Source organism: Echinops telfairi, unplaced genomic scaffold, assembly GCF_000313985.2.
Source record: "Echinops telfairi isolate 266 unplaced genomic scaffold, ASM31398v2 ScPeMD7_53;HRSCAF=182, whole genome shotgun sequence".
NCBI lineage: Eukaryota > Metazoa > Chordata > Mammalia > Afrosoricida > Tenrecidae > Echinops > Echinops telfairi.
In genome coordinates this window covers 3,503,971-3,521,105 of record NW_022103951.1, presented here as the reverse complement: position 1 = coordinate 3,521,105, position 17,135 = coordinate 3,503,971, and the positions used below count along the sequence as shown (strand labels likewise).

Here is a 17,135-nt window from a genome sequence, read left to right as displayed (position 1 = left end):
TGCAGTGATCTTAGCAGAGATACTGTACTCGTGCCTATTTCATTCTGTCACGGAAAGAAACCCTTATGAAAAAAAGAAGGTGTTAATTGGAAGAGATGCCCAAGTGGGGGAATTAGGTATTAGCAGCCTCTTGATTCATTTACAAGGAGTTGTGGTGGTGCAGTGGTTAAGCACTCAGCTGCTAACGGAATGCCCTTGAACCCTGCTGGGCAGTTTGGCTCTCAAACACACTGCCGTAGAGTCCATTCTGACTCTGTCCTAGAGGGTGGCTATGACTTGGAAGTGACTCCACGGCAGTGGGTCTGGTTTGCGTTATTAATTTACCAGTTCCTGATGGAGATGACTTCTGAGTACCAGTGATACGATACATGCAGGAGGAAGAATAGGCTTTCTGCCCCTGTAAAGCGTTAGTCTCAGAAGCTCCCAGGGGCAGGTCCCCCTGTCCTGTATGGGTGCTAAGTGTTGGAAACGACTGGATGGCAGTGAGTTTTTGAATAAGTGACTCCCATGTGGGAAAACAATACTCACTGCCATGGAAGTCAATTCTCACGTGTGAAAACATAAACACGCCACTAATTATGCAATATGGCCTTTCGGAGGCACACCAGGCCAGTTCCCTGCGGCTTCAAACCTTCTATAAAATCAAGGTCAAACCCCATTGCCATCTAGGAGATCCCAACTCAAGAGTCCCCCTGCAGGGAGGAACAGAACTGCTCCATAGGGTTTCTGAGACTGTCCCATCTTTACGGGAGCAGGCAGCCTCAACTTTCTCCCATGGAGAGGCTGGTGGGTTCAAACTGCTGAACTTGCAGTTTGGAACCCAATGCTTCACCCACTGCACCAGGGCTCCTAAAGTTTTGTCAGACCCAAAACATCAAACCCACTTCCAGAGTTGATTCCATCCCAACTCACAGTGGGATGGGTTTGCAAGGCTGTATATCGTTACAGGAGTAGACAGTCTCATCTTACTTCTTATTTGCAAGGCTGTATATCATTATAGGAGTAGACAGTCTCATCTTATTTCTCCTGAATGCATTTGTAGCCGTGTACATGCAAATGTACATGGACATAAGAACTGACCCACGCACACGCACTACTCGGTCACTGTGCTACACCGACTTGGAAAATCTGCTGGTTGCACTTTGAAGTGTACTCAGTAGCTCAATGGTCTCAATGACCCTGAATCGGGTCCTTGAGTGAAAAAGGCCCCTCAAATGCAAACACACTGCCGGCGGGCCAATTCTGACTCATAGGAAAGCCCACATCACTCCAAAATCCTGCACACCGTTTTAAGAACTCCCAGGAGACTGGGTTAAAGAGCACGACAGTTAGTGATGGAACAGTTAGTGATTGTGCCTAAATTCCAAATCAACTTACCTGACCCCCATTGAACAAAATCTTGTGCCTTGGGCTTGACGTAGTCGTACTGTTCCTTAAAAAAAAAAGTGAAAAGGAATTAGTAGGTGAAGCCACAGAATAAATACACTTAGCTTTACTGAACAAATGATCCCACTAGTCCCACCTTTTGAGCAAAGGGGCTACACTTCCTGGTTTGGTTTGATTTGTTAGTTTCCTTCCCCAGCAAACTGTTTCCCAGAATGGCTTACCACTGCCACAGGAAGCCAAGACCCCAAGCCAAGCGGTTTTAGCAACCAGCCTTCACTGTCTTATCAAATATTGAACATAGAACCAACCCCTTTGATAATAAAGGCGGCAAATTCTTTCCCCATGTGATTAAATCTTTATCAACTCCATTTCCTGGTCTGCTAGAAGAGTCACAGTTTAGAGCCTGGGCCTGAAAATGGCCCATTTAAAGAAGGAAAGAGATCAAGGATATAGATCAAGATCTATATCCACATTTGGAGAGACATTTAAACTAATTCTGAAGCAAAACAAGTGTCAACATCCTCTTAACAACAGCAAGCTTGGTACAAGAGTATCAAATCGTCCACAAAGAAACAAGGAGCTAGCTAAAGGGACTCACTCTCAAGAATCCTACAGTTATGATTTGACAAAAGACAAACAGCTATTTGATGGTGTAAGGAGTCACCCCATGCTATTTGGGGAAAAAGACTTATTTGATTTGATTGGTTCTTTGGTTCAGCTCAATTGAGAACAAGCTATCCGGTATCTTTCCATTGTTTGTCACAATAAATCTGAATTTGGAAGATGGACCTAAAAAATATAAAGGAGACTATATGCACTTCACTAAAATGTACCATGGGGCTTTCCTTCCTACAAAAACAAAGGGAGGGAGAGAAACTACAAACCACCATCTGGAGTCAGTGCCCACTTCTCTTGCTAGCTTGAATTTTACCATGAAAAAGAAAAACAAATTAGTCCTTGAAGAAAGGGGCTAAAATCTAGTGGCCTGAAAAATGTGTGAAGAATGAGAAATATTTCTATTCATGGAGACTTCATTCTGTGGGAAAACACAAAACCATTTGACTCACAAGAAAGCTTCCTTATTTTCAAAATGTGCAAATAAACACGTTGGGAACGCTTACGGGTTACACTACAAAAAAACTTTCATTGCCACTGGGTGGCTCTAAGTAATTTTTTTTTTTCTGAAAAGGAGGCAGTAGGCCAAATAAGTTTGGGAACCTCTGGCTTAGAGGAAAGGTATGTTAGTGTGATGAGTATTGTGCATGAGACACAAAGCAGAAACAAAAGAAACAGGTTAATAGGTAAATAGAGTACATTTGCTACCCACCCCCCTAAAAAACCGAACCCTAGAAATAACAGCAGTCATACCTACATGGTATTAAAAAATATTCATACAAATTTGCTGACTGTCTAAACCATCACCAGAAAACAAAAGATGCTTTTAAAATCTTCTACATGTTGTGTACATTTTCACCAGGGGAAAAAAAACACGAGAAGAGAATAAGGTCTAAACACTTGACCACCTAATCCATATGAAGCCATTAGGTGTTTCACAGCACAAGAATATGGTTATGACACTTAAGTAGAATAACCCAATTGATATTGCTGATGTAGTCCTTGTTTACTAGGCTCTTTCTAAATCGGTAAACAGTACAACGCTGACACAGATGGTACAAATTACAAATTAAGTCACATTCAGGCTGGAAATTGAATCTCAAAATTACTAACTTGAAAAGTTGAATTACTCAAACCAAGTAAATGTGGACCCTGTCGCATAACCCCCCCCCACCCCCCACCCCGTCGCATACCCTTACATATTAGTCTTTACTGATTTGCAAAATCAAGATAAGGAACAAGAGAAGGAAAGCATTATGTAGCAAGGGCTATGAAAGCATCCTATATAGATTTGTAAACATTAGTGTCACGTTATAAATCACAATATTCCGTCTGCTCTAAAACGTGGCCAGCAACAGAAGCCAATCCCTGGACATAATTCTTTGGCCATTAGGGACAGACATTACTAAAACGTGTCATTCCACCCTCTTTTTATTCACCTTTCTACTCACTCACCCAATGAGTTGATGCTGACTCACAGAGACCCTATAGGGAAGGGGAGAACTGGCCCTGTGGATATCTGATGCTGGAACTCTAAGAGTAGAAAGCTGGTAGTTTCAAACTGCTGACCTTGTGGGTAACCGCCCAACAAAGAACCACTACGCCTCCACCAGGACTCCTTTGGACCCCTCGTAGCGTGTCTTTCGCCAAAAACATGCAGCCAATAGAGACGTTTCATTACTGATTCTAAAGAGAAATGCGTTAACTCCATTTTCAGAACAGCTCCTACCTGACACCAATTTAGATACGGCTCACAGGAGTGTCGGAGCTCTGAAATGTTTTCCTCAAGGGCAGTCCTTGGCTCGTCCACATAATTAGATTGATCTTCTGGAACTGAGTACAGTGACAGCTGCGTATGTATTTTTTAAAAAGAAATTCCAAATTAGACAGCGTTATAACAATAAATGAGCAAATGTCTTACCAGCTTCTAAGAATTCATGAATTACAATGACCCTTAGGGCTCCATGAACCCTAACCCGAACTTTGCATCATCTTTGCACCTTACTCATTTCCTTGCTGTGTGTGTAGACCAAGAGCGGCTCCCCTTGCCCACTTGGTACTCATTTTAGAATGTGTGGGAAAAGAGGTTTTTACTGCTCTAAAGGGTAGTGAGAAGGGAATTTTTAAAGCCTGGAAGTGATTGAAGTATATGCTAGGTCAAATGGTCAGTGCTAATCAAAGGAGGGCAAATTTGTTCCCCACCCAATGAAGAACACTTTCACAACTACTATTGGCTGCCACTTTCACCCTAAAAATGCCACTGCCCCAAAACCTGAGGAGAGGATAGGGCAAGCAAAAGTTAAGCGGATTAGCTTTTTTTAAAAAAAATCATTTTATTGGGGGCTTGTACAACGCTTATCACAATCCATACATCAATTGAATCAGGAATGTTTGTACATATATTGCCCTCATTCTCTTCTAGACATTTTCTATTGAGCCCTCGGTACCAGCTTTTGTTTTTTCCTGCCCCCTGTCCCACACCCTCATAACCCCCCGATAGATTGTACACTGGTATTATTTCATCTCTCACACCAACCACTGTCTCCCTTCCCCATGTTGTTCTTCCCCCTGTAGAGGGGTTTTTGGTAATGTGCTAATCATTGCGATCAGTTCTCCCTTTCTCCCTTCCTCTCCCCCTCTTCCCCCTACCCTTCTGGCATCGCCATTCCCCCTCCTGGATTATTCTGTGTGTCATAGAGCTGATTAGCTTTATGTATGCATAGTAAGATAAGGTGACCAGATTTTAACATAGGTAAAGCGGGACACCACTGATAAAACTCATATCCTGGAGAAATAGCCACATGGCAGCCAAAAACCGGATACCCTAGCTTGTCGTGCATTCTTTCCAAAAATCGGGACTTTTTAAAAACGCCGCGGGCCGCGGGACAAATTGTTAAAAATAGGGACTGTCCCGCCAAAAGCGGGACGTCTGGTCACCTTATAGTAAGATAACCTGGCCCATGGCTGATATCCAAAATGCTCTAGGAGAGGGCACAGGGCCAAAACAAAACAACAAAAAAGAAGGTAAACAATGGATGGAAGATTTGTTCCGTAGTTAGGGATTTTTTTTGTAAGACTATGCCTTGAATCCACCCAAGAATCAGTGTGCTTATGACCAACTAGGGCACAACCGATTCCCCATTTTATAAGCGGTGAGGTACTCTGTAATTATGTCCTTAACTAAGTACCACTGAAGTTTACTGGGTGAAAGAGACAGAGGTTAGTAGTTTCACACAAAGCAGAACAGTCAGCAAACTGACTTCTTCTTTTACAGGATATGTTCGAGAAACCCCCATAGTAACTAAAGCAGACTCCGAACAGATGGATGTTCATGGAGAGTGGGTTACCTCATCGACCTTGACAGAATTTTTGTTGGGCAAGTCCTTCTTTGGTGCGGCGTAGACTTTAAAGGCGAGCAGGCCCAGGCTGGCAGGTGCCACTGATCTCTGAATTATCTGAAACACAGAAGCAATCACCTGCTTTCACTACCTGCTACCATGTGCATGCGGTGAGCAGCCCGAGCCTCTCAAGAGCTTTAGCCACGCCTTCCCTGAAAGTCTGATGGCATCGCAGGAGAAATCAATGTATTCCTCAAGTTTTGAGGTCAGAAGCTAAACACATACGCACGCTGTCATGGAAAGTGAAATTAAAAGATGGAAAACATTCAGAAATAATGGGGAATGAAGTTAAAATCAGTCGGTCTGCCTCCCTCCCTCCTTTCTTCCTTCCCTCGGCCCCTCCCTATCACCACTACTAGCAGCAGCAAGGGGAGGGGTTTTTCATGTCACCCAGTGACTCCTTGTAGAGTGAGGCTACTCCTTCAATTCTACTAATCGAATCCAGCTCTTCCATCAAGAGCTGGTTCCCCAATCTCATTTCCTTTTTCTGTCTTGCTCTCCCTGAGTTACTTACACCCATGGGCCCAATACGAAACCTCTGGCTCCCAGATCCGCAGCTCCAGCGACGACTTCTCACCTGAGCTCTTCACTCACTTATGCTACTACGTCTGGATATTTTTGACTTGGCCGCGCCTCATGTCCCAGAACATGTCCAAAACCAGCTCATCATCTTTAGAATGGTGCCACCACCCAACTACACAACCTACTCAGAAATTTAGGTCAATTTCAGCCCTCCCCACCACCGTGTTGGTCCCTACCAAAGGACACCAAAATCCATGACCACTGAGTCAATTCCAACTTCTAGTGACCCTATGTGATAGAGCACAAATGCCCCCATCATTTCCAAGGTTGTAATCTTTACGGAAGTAGGCTGCCAGGTTTTTCTCCCAGGGACTGGCCAGTGGGCTCAACACACTGGTTAGCAGCCAGGCACTTCTCCACTGTGCCACCAGGGCGCTCCTTTTAGTAGTCACTACACCTCAATAATTCTCCTGATTGCATTACCCTTAATCCTACTCTCTCCTCTTTATCCTCTTACTGTACAATCGTGCCTTAGAGCCCCCCACCCCCCATTGCCTACCTGGACTGTTTCCGTAGCATCCTAACTGGTCCTCTGGCAGCTCAGAAACCACATTACTAAAGAATAGTATTCCCCCAAAACCAATGTCTGAATTGCACTTGCGAACCTTCAGGATTACTTAGGACTTTTATGTGAGCCAAACAAAACTTATCGTATGCTCCCCTGCAGACACTTCCTCTAAGCTGCCTTCTCCCACAAAATTTGAACTCGCTAAATGTCTCCCATGTGCCCTCCCAGTTTCAGAGGTTCACACAGGCCAAATATCCTGCATTCATTTTCTCTCGCTATAGTACACTGGGGAGGAGTCATCGCCTTTTGCTTTTCTCTTATGTGTCCATTTATCTATCTCTCTCAAAGGTCCAAAGGAGCCTTGGTGGCATAGTGGGTTGCAAGTTGGGCTGCTAACCACATGGTCAGCAGTTCAAAACTACCAACTGCTCTGCAGGAGAAAAGAAGAGGCTTTTTACTCCCATAAAAGAGTTTACAGTCTCGGAAACCCACAGGGTCAGTTCTATTCTGTCCTACATGGTCACTATGAGTCAGCATCAACTCAATGGGAGTGGGTTTAGTTTGGCTTCTCAAGTTCCTTCCCAGATTGAAAGCCCTTTGAGGAGAGGGCCAGGTCTAACCTCATAGTCCTATAGCCTATGCTATGCCTGGTACAGAATATATACTCAGTAACTGTTGACTGGATGGAGAGGAGAGAGGTGAAAAACAAATGAGGGGTATTAATTTAATCATCCCTGTGTGACCCAAAAGGTTTGTACGTGACTACTAAAGGAAAAGTTGGCCATTCACTTTTATGACATGTTTAGTCCAGTTTGACCTTTACGAATGAACAGTACTGAAAGTTTTGTCCTATCTCCAGTCTTCATTGCTTAATAGTGTCCAGTCCCCTAAGTTGTTAATCTGTACAAATCAACAATCCTTGCATTTTGGTCTAAAAGACGTCCTATACTTTTTCTAAATTCTATACCATTGGCTAAATTAATGGTAATATTAATAGAACTACCATATGCCCCATGAGGATAATTTATAATGTCCTTCAGCCAAATAATGTCTTTAAAGTGAACCATAGGCACATATAAACCATAGATATAAGAACAGATTTTGAGCTTGGACTTAAATCACAGCCCTGATCTAAGAACAATGCGTTCGTTTGATACGGACCTGCTGAATCCCATGAAGTGATCACTGACGAGGCGGGCACCACAGCAAAGTGTGGTGAAGAAAGCAGGTGGTGCTCAAGTATCAGGCAGAACTGTGTCTGGGGTCTTACTGGCTTGTCTTAAAGCAAGCAGCCAAAATGATTTATTTATAGTATAATAAGAAAAAAAGGTGGAAAAAAACCTAAGCAAAACCAAGCAGCTAAGCGAGGCATCCGCTAAGTCCACAGGAAAGAAGCACATTAATTAACCTACGTGATCCAAGAATTGTAAATGATAAAGAACAGTATTAGAGCCTAAATCTTGAACACCTGCTCTGCAGAAGACTGCGGATGACAGTGAACGTCCAAAACCCATTCACAGGGTCCCCCACGTGGAGTAAGCTTCAGGCTTCAGACCTAATTACCCGTGAACAGAACAGTTAGTTTTACTAAAGGGAGTTATCACTGTCCTATTTTGGGTAAAACTTGTCTTCTTTTTATATAAATGCAATTTGGTTCTTTCTTAACGAATCAGTCCTCAGCCCAAGTCCTTTGTCCTCGTCCTACTGTGATGACGCAGGGACTTGGGGCTTCAACTCCTTTTGCTCCAAGTAGTTAACCATCAGCTGCGCTTATCAAAAATCAAGAAACACCAAATTTTAAAATAGAATATTGCATTCTTTTAGTACATGCTTTCCCTCACACACACCCCTCCCACCCTACCAGTTTGAAAATCCTTAGAAGTTGTCAAGCTACAAAGTTTGTATTACTCTAGGTTTGTTCTTATCCTTATTGGGAAGACGGGTGAACACCTGAAATACCAAACCAGTATCTGAAACCAATGTGTACACAGCATGTGGTATAAATGGGATTAAGTGAGGATTGGATACATTTCATTTAACAATAATCTCACTGCCATCCAGTTGATTCCAACTCTTAATGACTCTCTGGACAGGATAGAACTGTTCCTGCATGTTTCCAAGATTGTAACTTTTTTTATAGGGGTAGAAAGCTTCATCTTTCGCCCACAATGCTGCTGGTTGTTTCGAACTGCCAACCTTGCACTTGCAGCCCAATGCATAACCCATTATGTCACCAGGGCTCCAACATTTCATTAGCAACTACAAATTTTATACATATATACAAATAGAACAGTTTTGGGGCATATAATTTACATATCATATAATTCAATAACTTGATCACATCAAGAACGGTTATACAGTCATCACCACAATCAATTTCAGAACCTTTTTTTTCCTTGTTTTCGCATTCTTAGGTTCCGATTTTCCCAACTTCCCTGGCCATAACCCCGCAAAACCATTAATTCAGTTACTGATGCTATAGATTTGCCTATCCTGGATTTCATATACAGAAAGACATTTTTAAAAGCTAACAAGCAGATAAAAACCTCAATCAAAAAGAAAGCAGACAATATTACAAACTAGAACAAATTTTAAATGGATCAAAAAGGAGATCACGTGACATTGTCATTTTGACCTAACTACATCTGCCATAATCGACTTTACACTGCTCTGTCTGATAGCAGGGCTATGCATACCCTTCAACTATGGTCAGAGGGGAGACGCTGGAGACTTAATCCATGTGTGTTGGGAGCCGGTGGCCATTAAGGCCTTAGCCTCAGCCACGTAGCCGAACTTGGCTGCTTCCTGGTTGTTAAGTTTCGTCTTTCATTTGCTAAACCTGTGGGGAACTGGCCCTGCCTAAATTCCTGCCCAACCCTACCTCCACGTTCCTAGCTACGTGCTCTGTAGCACGGGCGGTTGTAAGAGTTGACCTTTTCACCCATTGGTTAATAATGCCGAGCGCTCATTGGACTACAGACATAAGATGGACTTTGCATTACGCCTATGAACTTTAGTCTGCATGCAGGACGTCTTTGAGAACTAGTGCGCGCCTTTTTACCTGCAGCTGATTGGTTAACATTCTTATGCTTCATTATAATGTACATGTTGGATTGGATGTTGTGTAGCACACCTTATTAAAATATGCACCTCCCAGTTCCCCTTTATATGCCCCGAGGTTTGCCCAAATAAACGGAGTTTGATCAGCGATTTGTCTTGCTCCACGTCTCCGTGTCCTTTCTTCCATCCAGGTCCGCCTTTCCCTGCAGGGCCCTGCTCGTGTGTCCCGCAGGCCGGGACGCTACACATGTGTGGACCCTGCAAATGGAGTTTGGGCTTCCACTGTCATCCATAGTCTTAAGTTGATACCATTCTCTCCTTTGGATTTAGATTTTATTATTTATAATCCATGGATCACACAGGCTGGAGTGCTTCTTTCATGTGGACTTAGTTGATGCCTCACTTGGATGGCTGCTCATTTGAAGACAAGACCCCAAATTATATTCTTTTTGATAGTTGGGCACCATCTGCTTTCTCCACCACACGTTGCTGTAGCACTCATAACTGCAGTGATCTCTTCATGAGAGTGAGCATCAAGCAGGGCCATGTCATAAGAACAAATTGTTCTTAGACTGGGGCTGGAATTAAGTGCAAGCCCCACACCCATTCATATATCTATGGCTTATATTGTCTCTGGTTCATCTTAGAAACATCGTTGTCCTATTATGTTAGAGAACATTATCAATCATCCCCCTAGGGCATAAGGTAATTCTATTGATAATGTCATTAGTTTAGCCAATGGCACAAAATCAATAACACTGCTAAGAAAAGACTATTATACAAGTATAGGCCAGCTATGAACTACAATACATGAATTGTTTATGTGTACAGATTAAACTCAAGTGACTGGACACTATTTACATAAACCATGGGGGTTGATGCACACAGATATTATTAAGGTCAAAATTTAAGGCAGATATTTAACATGAATGATGATTTTTATTCGTGGTCTGCCTGGACTTTCTGAACAAAGACCAACTGGAATCACTCCCAACAGCACACTCTAGGGTACTTGTTACAACCACTGCCCTGGTCTGTGTTGTCAAGTAACCAACCCAGTGTTGAGTTTTGTTTGCGTTTTAGTTAAAAATCAATAACCTACCAACCAAAGGTGATGGCTTTGGCGGGCACTCACCTGACTGTACAAAATCCTCATACGTGAACAGTCAAAACCACAACCAGATTCATCTGTTTCAAAGTAAAGGGGATTATAAAGCCAGTCTTTTAAGAGTTCAGACTTTGTATGAGAAGAAAATGATCTTTCAACTATGACAACTTTCCCATAAACACAAATTTTATAGGAAATGTTCAAGCCCATAGTTGTGGACTGGGCGACACTTGCAGAAACAGACCAAAGAGATAAGCAGGGGGAAAGGAGCCATTTTCAGATTAACGTTATCTTTTTCCTCACAGAAATCCATGCTTTCGTTTATCTTTGGAGAGCAGAATTCAGCAAAATGAAGTCAGCAAAGCAAATACTGTGTGTCTCATCTGCAGGTGGTTTGCTTGCTGGTTATCAGATGTGGTGAAATTCCTGGGGTGGGGGCCTTATCTGGTGAACAGGAAGAACCCTTAGTGTCAAAGAGCAAAAGAATAGTCCATTTAGGCAAGTTTTGAGTCACCCAGTTGAGCTGTACTGGTTTCGTATATAAATGCATAATTTATCATGCTCTAAACCTCCTTTCAACAACCTCCTCATTCAGACCAAACTACACAACTTGCCCAAAATTCCAAAGTTGATATATACGTATAAACTCAAAAACCAAACTCATTGCCATCAAGTCGATGCCAACTCATATCAAGGCTATAAGGCAGCCCCTGTGGGTTTCCAGGACGAGGTCTTTACAGTAGAAAGCCCTGTCTTTCTCCCATGGAGCAACTTGTGCTTTTGAACTGCCAGTCTTGCAGATCGCAGGCAGCCCAACGCGTAACTACTACGTCACCAGGGCTCCTTGTCTGCGTGTACACACATATGTAAATATATGCATACACACATCTCTCTTGAAATCCTAAATCACATTCCATTTTTTTCAGTATTAAGGGTACAGGGGTAGAGGAAAATCCTATGGGAACATTCACTCTGAATTATGACTTTCAAATGCTTCTGTGTGTTTTCAAACAACTCAAAGCTACATCTTCTGGAAGAGTTGTATCAGAGTACAATCTATTCTTCTAGAGCAGGGATGGGGAGTCTTTTTTCTGCTGGGGGCCATTCAGATATTTATAACATCATTTGAGGGCCATCCAAAATCATCAACTTAAAAAGTAGCCTGCTATATTTGGTCAAACTGTTAATTCACTTCTAACGTGATGGGAGGAAGACTGAGCTTTCTACTCCTGTGAAGTTACACTTTCAGAAACCCACAGGGGGGTCGCTATGAGTCAGCATTGACTTGATGGCAGTGAGTTTGTTTGAATGTGATGGTAGGAACCACTTCTCTTTGGCGAGGTGTGTAATGTTAGCTGATATGGATGATTCAGTGGGCTTTGTATGGCTCATGGGCCGATGTTCCCCACACCTAGGCTATAACCACGCTTCATGTCCTAACAGACAGGCGCATAGAGGACCCTGAACTCACAAATGACAACAACCTTCAGCTTCCTCTCCATTTGTCTTAGGCTTTTTTTCTTCTTTAAAGAAAATGGCAACTTTGTCAGCAAACTGGGTACATGACTCAGTTCTGGACATGATTTAGGAAATTTGTTAGTGATCCTGTAAAATCCCTCAGGGATTAGACTGGCTTACTCTGCGCCAGTCTAACCCAGGTCATAATACAACCCGGGGACCGGCACCCTCTAGAGGAGGGCAGTGACACTGCAGCAAGCACAAAAGAAAGCAGGCACTTGTCGGATGCTAGGGAAGAAGAAAGAACCTTTATTTCCATAGCGCCTACTTGAAAGGTCTTTTCAAAGGAATGCACAGGCATATCTGAAACAAAACCAAAAAGTAGCGCCTATCCCTCGCAGACTGTGGTAATGACTGTGAACTTGTGTGACTCCCTCTAGCTCTCAGAGGGCTCCTTGGCCTGCCGACACCAAACAAAGAAGTCTTAAGTTGGCACCTCTCTAGCTGTTGAATAAAACCCACTGCCCGGCTTGAAAGAGCCAGACAGGACTAGAAGACAAAGGATAATTGTACTGCCGGTGCCTTTATAGCAATATTCATTCACAATATAACTACACCATCCGTCACGCTTACATCTGCGTTGTGAAAATACGCACAATGCCTAATACTCAAAATTCCGGGCTTCGAGCATATTGGAAACTCTGGCTCCTTGCTCCTCTAAACTTTATGGACAACCAACTCAGGTTTAAAACCCCACCGCGTTCAGAAATTGGCACTGCTGAATTTGTCTAAGAAAACTGGCATGAGGCCGTGCAACAATTAGGAAACACTCAAAAAGAGGGGAAAAAAAAAAGATTTCAAATTCTGAAATCTTTATCTTTAGACTGAGCTTTTCTTTCCTCTCCAAAAAAAGCACAACCCACAATGGTTTCCTGCTGTGTGAACTAACTGCAACTGACACAAACTCGTCAGTTCCTTTATTTTAAAAAATATTTTGGCACTTCCTGTCATATTAGAAATAACTTTAAAAAAAAGAAGTCAACTCTATAAACTTTTTGAAACTGATAGGCATCTTCGCTATAAAGATCTGTTGTGCAGCTAGTAACTTACAAGGTTAAACGTACCACACAAGCATCAAATTCACTGTCCAACCACTCAATGAGGTTGAGTTGTGTTTCGGACCTGAAGGGTGGCACTAAACCAAACTCACAGTGACCCCGTGGGTTTCTCAGACTGTAACTGTTTACGGAGTAGAAAGCCGGTCTTTCTCCTGAGGAGCTGCTGCTGGTTTCCAACTGCTGACTATGTGGATCGCAGCCAGCCCGACGCTTAACTTCTTTACCACCAGAGCTCCTGGGTGACTAAGGATCATGAAAAGGGCTGTGTTTTGAGAAAGAATAAAACTTCGTGTGAAGGACGCCACCCTGTGGACACCAAAAGGAATTTTTCTTAGGAATTAAAAAAAAAAAAAAAGGAAAAAGTTCCAGTCTGGTCTAGAAAGGGTATTGGGCAGAAGGCATGTACGCAGGTTATAAATTAACCCTTTATATCTACCGTAGAAGTCCACAAGCATAAACAGGCCTCCCAGGGTAATAAAGTCAGTGATCATAAATGTCTAGTACACTATCTACTTGTCTCCTCCATTTTGGTCTCTGATCTCCCCAGTTCTGTTATCCACTCCTTTCTTTATCTCCTCTTGCTGTGTTAATTGCAACACAAAGGACGTTTGCATTTTAGAAGTAGATGAAAGAATGCTGGGCTCCCAGGCAGAACTCATGAAAGTATCCTCATCTGGCTTACTTTTGGTCAGTTCTAAAAACACAGCCTTAGCCTGCAACAACAAATCACTTGTCTGCCTGCTGTAAATCAGAAGGGTTTAAAATGCCTGACATTCGTGGAATGTTATCTCACTAGAACCTCCCCCAGCCCTGTAAAATGTGGAGGAGCACATTGTGGGTCCCCCCCCCATCCCAGGAGCAGGATGATTGGGAAGGGTGAGGGGAGACCAAGGCAGAGGTTAAGTGAAGTGAAGGTCGCTTGTCTAGAAGCCAGAAGCAACTAGAATCGGTCTTGGTCAACACATCCTCACCAACATTGTTTTGGTTTTATTGGTAGAACCATCTTTGTAGGGGTGAAATGGTATTTCGTTGTGGGTTTTTTACATTTTTTATTTGAAGTGATGATAATAATGTCTTTGTGTGACTATGAGTATGTAGGCACTGAAAATGCTCAATGGAAATGTACAGGACTTCGTTCCCAACTTAGAGATTATGTTCCTGTTCTATTCAGCACGTAATTCTGTTTTTACTATTAATTTCCAAAAACGAAACAAACATGAAGATTAAATAGCTACAAATAATGTATGTGGTAATAATGCTCTCTAGCCAAGGAGAGAGTCACCTCAAGCTTCAGGTAAGCATGCCACAATCTCTAGTACACACACACACACCTCCCTCTCTTGAGTTCCATGCCAACTGATGACGACCAATCAGTCTGTTCAGAACCAAACTAGCACCTCACCCAAGCCAATCATCTCAATGAAGAATTCTAACAGCCACTCAACTTTCAAAAAAAAAAAAAAGCCTTGCCACCATCCTTAAATTCTCTTGCCCCCTTACCAGGTATAGCCTATCATGTGTGGCCAAATATGGGGAGTCCCTCCTGTATGGGGGCCAGATCTTGTCCTTGGTTCCCGGCCCCTCCCTTGCAAATGCAGCACAGTGCCCGGCCCACAGGTGGACCAGGTTAGACATTCGGGAAAAGAATGAGCTCTAGTACTCAATATCCAAGTTTCCTGCAGCAACACTGGAAAACGACTTCCTACCTTCACGTCCAACCAATCAACCACCAAGTTTAGGAATAAAAAAAAGACCTCCAGAGAGCTCCCAGGCTCTGCACTACCACAACACTATCTTAGCAGCCTCCTGTCGAATGCCACTCACAGGCTGAAAACAAAGACACTCGCTTTGAACCTCAGCTTGGAGTGTGTTAAGTTCATCCATGGGATAATTTGAGGTTAGGGCTAGTCTTATTCTTTGAGAGCTACAGAGCATGTCAGTACCACTACCAAGGTCACACGGAGAAACCCCAAGGTCTTCACAAGCTGCTGAACTCGACCAGATGCAGCTTTTCTTCCCTGCTGGGAATGCCCTTTCAACTTAAGCAGTCTGACTTCAAAGGTCAGTGCAGGCATTTGCTTCTTCATAGTTTTCTGACGCCCCCTGCTGGTGCTCGTCTCTAAATCAGGGCTTTTCAAGGTTGACTATGGGTTGTAATGATCCGATGCTCTCCACCATCTGGTTGCTAAGTGCATGGTCAGCAGTATGAGCCCACCAGCTGCTCCGCAGGAGAAAGAGGAGGATGTCTGCTCTCCTCAAGATTTACAGCCTGGGTGAGGAGGGGGCGGCTGCTGGGGGGATCTGATGGTTAGCTTAGACTTTGGAATGCTGGGTTGACCATCTGAAATGTAAACCGTGAACTAAGTTACAATTTTTTTTAAATTGCAGCCTCAGAAACCCACAGGAGCAGTTCTGCTCTAACCTAGAGTCCCTATGAGTTGAAACGGACTTGATGGCAGCAAGGGAGGGAGGACAGAATCAATTCCAGTGCTGAGATTTCTTAACACAACTCTAGGCCCAACGCGACAAAATCTGATGGAATTGGTCTGGGGTGCAGCCTAATAAGCGGTCAAAGTGGCACCCCCTGCTCACACCTCCTCAGCACTGCAGAGCATTGGTCCCACACGAGGGTTCCCAATCGCCTGGGGTGTTTATTCACAACTCGAGGCTCCTGGACCTTACCTCTACTCCAAGTCAGAAACTGTGGCGGGTCCTGATGCCACTTATTTCAAAAGAATTCCAGGGAGTGGTCATAGGGGGGGTGCCAGGGTTAAAGCTTCTTGCTGCTAACCGAAAAGGTTAGAGGTTCAAATCTACCAGCTTCTCTGCAGGAGAAAGCTATGGACAGATCCACAGCCTTAGAAACTATTTAAAAACAAAATCCTCACTGCCATCAATTTCTTTTTGACTCATTGTGACCCTGAAGGGCAGAAGAGAACTGCCATTTTGTGTTTCCAAAGGTGTAAATCTTTTTTTAAATTATTTTATTGGGAGATCTTACAGCTCTTATCGCAATCCATTGTGTCAAGCACCTTTGTACAGATGTTGCCATCATCCTTTTCAAAACATTTTCTTTCTACTTAAGCCCTTGGTATCAGCTCATTGCCTCCTCCCCTACCCTTCCTCCCTCATGAACCCTTGATAATTTATATCTATAGGAGCAGAAAGCCTCATTATTTCTCCCATGAAGTGACTGGTGGATTTGAACCACTGACCTTGTGGCTAGTGCCCAACATATAACCCACTACATCACTAAAGCTCCTTTGAAACCTTTGGGGCAGCTCTACTTTGTCCAACAGGATCACTATGAGTCAGAATCCACTCAAAGGCAGTGAGTTAGTTTTCCTAGATGAGGACTAGGTCTTTTCATGTGTCTAGTACAGTGCCCAGCCCACAGGTGGGCCATCATAAACATCTGTGCAACAAACAAAATGGGAGAACTCAGTGTATGTATTCAACAGTCACGCTTCCAGCAGCAGCACATGAAAAACCTGCTGCCTATGCGCCATAGAGCAAATATTAGGCAGAGTTTTCAAAAGCATTTATTGTCCTCGGTTGCCCCCTACAGACCTGAAGAGGAATCGCTAAATCAAAACACCCAACTAGTAACGCGTACTACTTTTCCCACCAACCCTATACTGTGAACTCCTTGGCCCTCCTATCCCAGCTGATCCACTTGCTCTGTCCTCAGTCTCAGCTTCAATCATTCAGGATTAGCACAGACCTGTGCTCTCAGCAGGGCCCTCAAACCTGCTCACCTATGTTTGTGTTCCTCTGCCTCTTCCAGATCCCAACACACTCATAAAGCTACAGCCAGAAAGGAGGGAGGGAGAGAGGGAGAGAGAGGGGAGAGGGGGGAGAGAAGAGGGAGAGGGAGAGGAAGAGGAGGAGGAAGATGGGGA

The 17,135-nt window shown here is 43.5% G+C and overlaps 1 protein-coding gene across 1 annotated transcript in view; it reads right to left on the bottom strand.

The window, feature by feature from the left end:
- Window positions 1-17,135, bottom strand: part of APOO (apolipoprotein O) — a 64,502-nt gene that overhangs the window by 40,003 nt on the left and 7,364 nt on the right. Inside the window, exons 2-4 of the mRNA XM_045290717.1 lie at window positions 5,349-5,456; window positions 3,731-3,850; window positions 1,378-1,432 (exon numbers count right to left, since the gene is read on the bottom strand). Coding sequence (XP_045146652.1) covers window positions 1,378-1,432; window positions 3,731-3,850; window positions 5,349-5,456 — 283 coding nt within the window. The remainder of the gene's footprint in view (window positions 1-1,377; window positions 1,433-3,730; window positions 3,851-5,348; window positions 5,457-17,135) is intronic.